Source organism: Hyposmocoma kahamanoa, unplaced genomic scaffold (genome assembly GCF_003589595.1).
Source record: "Hyposmocoma kahamanoa isolate Upper Pololo Valley unplaced genomic scaffold, ASM358959v1 65, whole genome shotgun sequence".
Taxonomy (NCBI): Eukaryota; Metazoa; Arthropoda; class Insecta; order Lepidoptera; family Cosmopterigidae; genus Hyposmocoma; species Hyposmocoma kahamanoa.
This window is the reverse complement of record NW_020653853.1, coordinates 5,603,328-5,611,646: the sequence shown is the minus strand read 5'-3', so window position 1 is coordinate 5,611,646 and position 8,319 is coordinate 5,603,328. Positions and strand designations below refer to the sequence as shown.

The window sequence follows — 8,319 nt, the reverse complement described above, 5'->3', positions numbered from 1 at the left end:
CAAGTTCGAATTTCAAAAACCTTTTCCACGCTAGCGTGGAATAAACGCTTTTGAGCAGATTTCTAATGAGAATGAAAGCCTTTCCGAGTTAGTGAGGTGAAAGTATATTTTTGGTTAATTTATTATGTTTCAACAACATTTATAATTTATGATGTTAGTAAAATAGTCCTACGATGTTGTTATTATTTTTTGCAAATAATCCTGTTTAAACAAAATTATGCACGGTACGGGTTCCAATACTGTTAACAATGTCAACTAAGCTACGTGCTGTTGAATGTACATGGAAAATATGTCGCGTTCATAAATTTGATTACGTTGCGGTGTTAAAATAAAATATATCCAACTTAGCAAGAACAGGTTTCCTCTTCACATGTGGTAGCATTATGTACCGAGCTATAGACTTTGAATATCGCGATATAAAGTAGCCTTTGTGTCTTAACCTGAAAAAATAAAATAAATTTAAATGTTTGCGACTAGCTGCCGCTACGGCCCATTTAAGAAGGTAGAAGTCGAAGTCAAATAATCTTTATTTCATAGGTAAGCAAATTGTACTTGACAACGTCACACTGATTAAACTCTACTATTCTACTTTAGTAGAACTGCTAACTAAAACGCGGTGACAAAATATTTTTTTGAGATATCATAAAAAACCATAACCCAGTTTTAGTTATTACTGCGGTCCGATTTTAAAGGGTAAGGCTCAACTCACACTGGCGTATAGTCGAAGCATCGCGACGCGTCATGTTTTTCGCCTATAGCATATTCATCTATATTTTCCAATTATTAAGGTACAAATTTGTATTTTGCAAATATGGAATCGAGCGGCGACGCGAGTCGACGTGCGGTGGAGTTGAAAAACAGGACACGACGTGACGCTTCGACTCTGCGCCAGTGTGAGTTGAGCCTAAGAGTGCTGGTGAAATTACAGGCACATGGGGCTTGTTAACTTATGTCTCAGGGGGACGGGCGAAGTGGCAGTGCCTCTCCGATCTTTGTGATTTGAGGATCTGAGTGGCATAGTGAACGGTAGAGTTTAACCTGTGTGACGATTTCAAGTGTAATAATGCTTACCTATGAAATAAAGATTATTTTGATTTTGATTTGACTGCATCTGTTAGAGACAGGCGTGTCTCTTACCACCAGGCACTCGACTTGTTCATCCTGTTACTTATTATTATATAAAAAAAATATATATATGCTCATTCGTAACGTAAGGCAGATTCCCCTGAGGAGAATGAGTAAGAAACTCTAGGGGTTGCTCTTTGTAAATGTACATTTCAACACATTTATCATTACAATATTTAATTTCAACATCTTAGATCGAGAATACTTGAAAAAGCTAAACAGGGTCACTGCCACGGATTTTTGTCATCCAAGTACGCAGAAACTGTATAATAAACCTTTACTACAAAGTTTTTGTTTCACAGTAGTTTTAAACCACGTCAATGACAAATTTTGAGTATAAATCGGAATCTTATAGAAGCGTAATACCCTTACCTTACCCATTAAATGAATTTGAGACTTTATGAAGACGACTGTCAAGAACTGGTTTACTTTCTTTTTAGTTTGTTTAGTTTTTTCGTCAGCGAACTCCAGCGCCGCCACCCTCAGTAAGCATGTCGAAAACGATAGTCAAAACTAGAAAACAGATAGAAAGAATAAACAATAAAAAAGTAAATAAAGGTTTTAGAAAATGAAACTTATTTTTTCGGATTTAAATCGCGTATATTTGTTTTTTCAAACTAACCAACGTTTCGGGCCCTTTACAGGTCCCATGGTCACGGTTGACTGTAAAGAGATAAACTGTATTATGGGACCTGTAAAGGGCCCGAAACGTTGGTTTGTTTGAAAATTTTAATTACCTTTTTATTGTTTTGTTCTTTCTATCTGTTTTCTCGTTTTGACTACCGTTTTCGACATGCTTACTGAGGGTGGCGGCGGCGGTGTAGTTCGCTGACGAAGAAACTGAACAAACTAAAAATAAAGTAAACTAACTCATTTCCTATGTGTAACAATCACGGAAACCTAAGAACTCGAAAGGTTTTAGAATTGATTGAGGATCAAACACTAAGAAAAATTCCTTCGATCCATCTGCATTCGAGCCAGCGCCTTCAACATACCGTGCCTGACATCTACAACAAGCATACAGGAAAATTCGTAAGGTCTATAGGTTCGTTCTGTAGCTCAGTTGGGAGAGCGTCAGCCAGGGTATGTTGAAGGCGCTGGTTTGAATACAGCCGGTTCGAAGAAGCGTTTCTTAGTGTCCGATCTTTGTATTAATAATTATAACAAACTAGTGGAGTAATTTCACAAAAACTAATTGAAAATCATTATAGTAAAACATCGTGATGTTCAATAAAGTTAACATTTCAAAGATTGTAGAATTTCTTCTTTCCTTTTGGAAGAGGACGGCCACATTTTTGTGGCCGTCCATTCTCTGATCAAATTGAGATTGTTCTTAAGAAGGCTGGAGTGCGTAGTGGGAATAAGAGGGCTTGTATGAAAAGATTGACGAATGTAAGTGAAGCAAGAGAAGTTTGTAAGTATCGTACTAAGTGGCAATCGATAGTCTCTGCTAACCCCAGTGGGATTCTGAGGGCGTGAGTATATAAATAAATAAATAAATAGAATTTCTTTAAAATGTCTCTTAGATTTTGTAAATACTGTAAGAAGTCTTACTGTTTTTACTAGAGTATGCAATTATAATTAATAGATTCTGGCGTTACTTTGCGAAAATCCATGTAAATAAATATGAAAGTAAATTAATTCTTACTCCGCGAACCCAGTCAAGTAGCGTTCACTGCCTAATTTCCGTATTTAAATATTCAAGTATAATGTCGTGTAATTATTAAATAATATTTCGCTAACTCGAATATTAAATAATATTGAACGATAAAAATCTTAAATAATAAAAATTACCACGGAAATTAGGTAGTGAACACTAGTCCGAGAATGAACGTTAAATAGATTGTTCAAAATAGCTGCGCTTGTGTTATACATATGCATATTTTTTTCATACGGTTAATTTTCCCACCGTCTCTCCGCATAAAATATAAGGGCAACTACAGTCACAAAAACACCACCTCTACAACTTTTTAAAAAAAGAAAGTTCGTGTGAAGTTTTTTAAGAAAGTTCGTGGAATTACATCTATTTGCCAAGTTTTATTGCAATCGGTTACCGGAAAGTGCGCGAAACCGGTTTCATCCCCTAGTTTGCCACCCTTAGAGATGGAATATTTTCTTCAAATTTAAATGGGACCAATACATAGGTACTCTCATTCCAACAAAAAAAAGAATCATCAAAATTGGTTCACAAATGCCGTAACATACATACAAAAAAAAGAACATACAGTCGAATTGAGAACCTCCTCCTTTTTTGAAGTCGGTTAAAAAATATACCTATACGACACGTTCGCCTCTCTACATGGCATCCACAGGAGTTGTTGATTGTTCGAAACATGTTACTTCACAAACAACAATAACAAAGTAATTTACTTCCATTTTGTTGAACATGGGTTTCCGCAAAGTAACGCCTTAGTATAAGTACAATAAGACAAGTATGGTAACTCCATACAAACGTAGCAGCGTGGTTTGTACGCGCCCGCTACGCCCCTTATACGGCGGCACACATTAAATTAGCTCTATTGATGTAATCATGGACTAATAACTCAATAGGACTGTTAATCTCCATACTACACATCGTAACTCTGAAAATGATGAAAATGAAGTCTTATACCTAGATGGGTTATCTATCAATCATAGTCTATCATAGTCTGAAATGACATTTTCCAAAAATCACGTTTGCTCGAATTTTCATAACCTCGAAAGTAATTTTAAGAGGATAGTGTTTTTTCTTCTAAACCTTTTTTTTTGTTGATCCGGAGGAGTCTGCTTACAGATACCCCGGCCCCGCGGGGGCAGAGCCGGGGCTATGTGGGACTGGACTGAACCCTGAAGGGGCGCAACCCAACCGCACTAATCCCCCGGAGTATTCCTCCACTCCGCTGTAGGTGTTTCTCCTCTCCGCCGCGTCCCCACCAGCGGCTGGCAGCGCCCTGCGCAGCCCCTCCTCGAGAAGGGACACATCCCCGAATCCGAATGTGAGGCTCGTCGAATACCAGACGAGCCTTCTACCCCAGGCCCCTCTTTGCTGGGCAACGAACTCCCCCGAGTCCGCTACCCAGGGACCCTGGCCCCGCATGGCCCCTGCATGGACGCCAGGACGGCATCCACTCAACTGTGAAGTTCAGTGGCTGCTCCCCCAGCCCCCGCGGCGGATCTGATGGTAGGCTCCGCCGCAACACCTAACGCACATCCGCGCGGACTCTCAAGAGAGTCCCTTGGAGCGCCCACCACGGGCCTACCGCCCAAGTTCGGCCCCGGAGGATAGGACGAGCGGCAACGACGCACCGACACGTCTGGGTCGCGGAGGACGAGTGGGAACGACACACCGACACGTCTCTCCCCGCGCGGTCCGGGTGACCAGAACGCCCTCCTCCTCGGGCTAGCCTACCGCCATCGGCCGGCCCGAACCTAACCTAACCGAACCTAATCGTGTCTTTGTGATAAACATGCAACATATGCTGAAAGAACAACGGATTGGTTGTAATTCGATTTCGAGTTTGTGATATGTTACCACCTAGATGGCGCTTATCGATAGCCTGGAAGTAGGTTCTTCTTCTTGTTAGTATGCGTCTTCTTTGCGAAGGTTGGGGACCATCATGGCTATTCTAATTTTTGAAACTGCCACACGAAAGAAGGAACATGTGCTAAGGTGGAACCAGTCTATTAGATTCTTCAACCACGAGGTTTCCTTCTGCCACGACTACGCTTTCCTTGTATTTTTCCTTGCATTATTAGTTGAAGAAACCGGCATCTCTTGCCCCTCGTTACGTGGCCAAAATACTGCAGTTTCCTTTACGTTCGAAGTAGTTTATATTACGTAAATGGCCGTGGATATGTATATTAATTCCTCTTTAGGCCGTTTTATTTCTTTGTAACCGTGGTAGTCTAATGGTTTGACCTACTGCCTCTTAAGCAGAGGGTCGTGGGTTCGAATCCGGACTCGCACCTCTGAGTTTCACGGAATTCACGTGCGAAATTTAATTTGAAATTTACCAAGAGTTTCGGCGAAGGAAAACATTGTGATGAAACCTACACATCGAAGAAGGTTCACAACCCTCAGAAAACGTGTGTAGTCTCCAACCCACATTGGGCCAGCGTGGCGGACTATGACCTAAACCCTCGTTTGAAAGGAGACCAGTACCCAGCAGTGTGACGTATATTTATACGTCCCAATATAATAATAATAATATCCATCAACCCATTTGGGTTCATGGATGATGTCTTTGTAATATTATGCAAACATTGATCATGAGCTAAAATTATTTTCTGAACTTTCACAAATAAGCAACAGACAACAAATGGCATTTACAAACTAATTTAAAAATTAAACGCTTGCTAATATGGGTAGATGGCGCTAATCCTAAATAAAACAAATTAATAACTAGCAGTATCCATAAAAATATGTGTAATAAGCGACATCTAGTTCATTTGGGTAACTTTATATAAGAGTACGTAACTTTGATAAATTGCAGCTCGTCTGTTAGTACTCGTCGCGACATCTGGTGTACCTATCGGTACTAAATACCCGACTACGCTGTAATGTACCGCGATTAGCAGTCCTCTTGTGTTATATCCCACTAACCACTAATAAACTGCCACGCAGGATAACAAAAAAACTGAGTTAATTAATAAATAACTTCAACCGTCAACCGTGACCATGGGATCTGTAAAGGGCCCGAAACGTAGCGTAGGTTTGTTTGAAAAAACAAATATACGCGTTTTAAATCCGGAAAAATAGTTTCATTTCCTATGTGTAACAATCGCGAAAACCTAAGAACTCGATAAATAACTTCAAATTGTAACTTTATTAAAAATAGACTTGGAAAAAATCCTTCGGTCAAGCTGGATTCGAAGTAACGTCTTCCAGTAAAACATGCCAGACGCTATTAAATTAATAAGTCACGGAACGAACCAACAGACCTTGCGAATTTTTCTATGTGCTTGTTGCGTTCTTTGTTTTTGTTATTTTAACGACTTTACCGTAGCAACGGCACAGTTGGCTAGAAGACGTTTGTTCAAATCCAACCGGATCGAATGAATTCTTCCTAAGTGTTCGATCTTTGTATTAATAATTATAACATATCTCCTATATAAGCATAAATAAGTAACCGACTAATTTCGTTCGTAGAATTTCTAAACCTCTCTCAAGAAAAGTTGTCAATTAGCTTATGTGACCTTATTACACTAAGGGTGAGAAATTTACATAGGACATACACAAAAGGGAAGTTAGGCAGAGCTTAATATGTAAAACCGTTCTTTTCATTTGCTATTTCAAAGCATGTTTTTGAAGTTAGTTATACCAAAACATTCTTCTGTCGAGATTTGCATTGTTATTCTTTGGCGAAAGGAGCTTCAAGTTTAATTAAATATGCAATTACAAAATGCTTGACATCGGCGGGTGTTCACTTATTTTTCTATCCTCAAAGGTAACCATCAAAGGATAAATATTGTACGTGCTTACTTGGCACCTTTGGTCACTTGGTCACATCTGCAAAATTACAAATTTTCAGGAGAAATGTTTAGAGTTTCTTCGAATGAGATTAGACGATTTTTTTTTATGCTCAAATAGCAAATTTCACATATACTTACATCTATTCTTTCACGTAATTTTGTTTACGATACCAAGTAACAGTTGAACAAGTCGTGCGCCTGGTAGTAAACGACACGCCTACCCATAACAGTTACATCCTATCCAGAGCTTTAAATTGCAAAATCTGATTCGATTTGTATGGTCTCGAGTTCAGTGTATCAAAGCGCTAACCCTTCAAAATCGGAACGCAGTAATGCTTGGCGACAGAAATAGTTAAGTTTGGGTGACTCTCTCACATATGGTTTTATTATACAATGGGAACGATTTAAGTTTTTAAAATGTGTTATTTGGTATAATCTCAGTACAGAGTACTTAAAAAACCGACCTCAAAAGTACGTGGAATTATGTCTATTTGCTAAATTTTATTGAAATATCCCCTAGTTCGCCACTATACAGGACTTGACACTGGAGATAATAAAAATCGGTTCTCACTACTCAAAGTATATTGAGAGAATAACGCCTTGAATTGGAGAAACAGCAAAATCAACCATTAAAATAATTGCTCCTAAATTAAAGTTTAGGCGCTATTTATAAGAATGAATGTTCATGCTTGAACAGCCACCCTCAGAGGTAGATGATTTTCAAAATGAAATGGGACCATTATGAAAGTACCCCCTTTCCAACAAAAAAAGAATCATGAAAATTGGTTCACAAATACCGGAATTATCGCGTAACATACATACAAAAAAAAGAACATACAGTCGAATTGAGAACCTCCGCCTTTTTTGAAGTCGGTTAAAAATGAGGAGAACTTGGGGTAAAAAATGAAAGATTGATGTCTAAACGTAACAGTCAATATTAGTATTACAAATGGTACAAACCGTATAGATATGTCGTCGTCCTCCCCACCCCAACCCCAATACTGATTGGAGTAACCATTAATATCTACGAACTGTTCGTATTTTATCGCTGATACACCTCCGAAATTATTGTCATCGTAAATAAACCTGAAACATTATAAAATCAAACCCTTAAGCATGATACACATAGAGAGCGGGTGCTGGAATTATTTATATTTTAAAAATGGAGTGGTCGGTTACAAAGTAGCACGTGTCGCATACTGTCCTTACATACGTTATATTGGCCGATTAAATAAGGCTGAAGGGGAGGTACAAAATTTCACATAATACATTGTTTATTGTAGTTCGTATTATTTTTATGAATTTAATGTGATAAAAGGACTATTGAAATAACTGCCTCCGTAGGCGAACAATTAACATGCTGAACTGCCACGTAGAGGTCCCGGGTTCGATCAATCGAAATATTTTACAACTAGTGTTCACTACCAAATAACCGTGGTAATTTTTATTATTGAACTATTCTATTTTTATCGTGCAATATTATTTAATATTCGAATATTGTATTGTGAAATAATGTTTAATAATTACACAAACGTTGCCACAGTTATTAGTCCGAGAATGACCGTTGTATGGCCTACATTTATTTATTTCGTGGTTGTCTATGGGTCGCATTGTAGAACTCTATTCAATGCTCAAGTCAGGATTTGAGTATGGTTTAAAGCACTCGAAATCATACTCAAGTCCCTGCCATTAGGGTCGTATTTCCAGTGCCTGTGTTGCCAGTGCAATCCTGACTTGAGCATT

General features: G+C 38.7%; 1 protein-coding gene across 4 annotated transcripts in view; it reads right to left on the bottom strand.

Annotated features, from left to right (window-relative positions):
- LOC113231253 (beta-1,4-N-acetylgalactosaminyltransferase bre-4-like) overlaps window positions 1-8,319 on the bottom strand; it is a 29,588-nt gene that overhangs the window by 6,068 nt on the left and 15,201 nt on the right. For 2 of the 4 annotated variants that reach the window (XM_026465487.1, XM_026465484.1), the window contains exons 6-7: window positions 7,537-7,662; window positions 315-440 (exon numbers count right to left, since the gene is read on the bottom strand). In XM_026465487.1, the coding sequence (XP_026321272.1) occupies window positions 315-440; window positions 7,537-7,662 (252 nt within the window). The remainder of the gene's footprint in view (window positions 1-314; window positions 441-7,536; window positions 7,663-8,319) is intronic. The other 2 variants (XM_026465486.1, XM_026465485.1) reach the window with 2 other exon arrangements.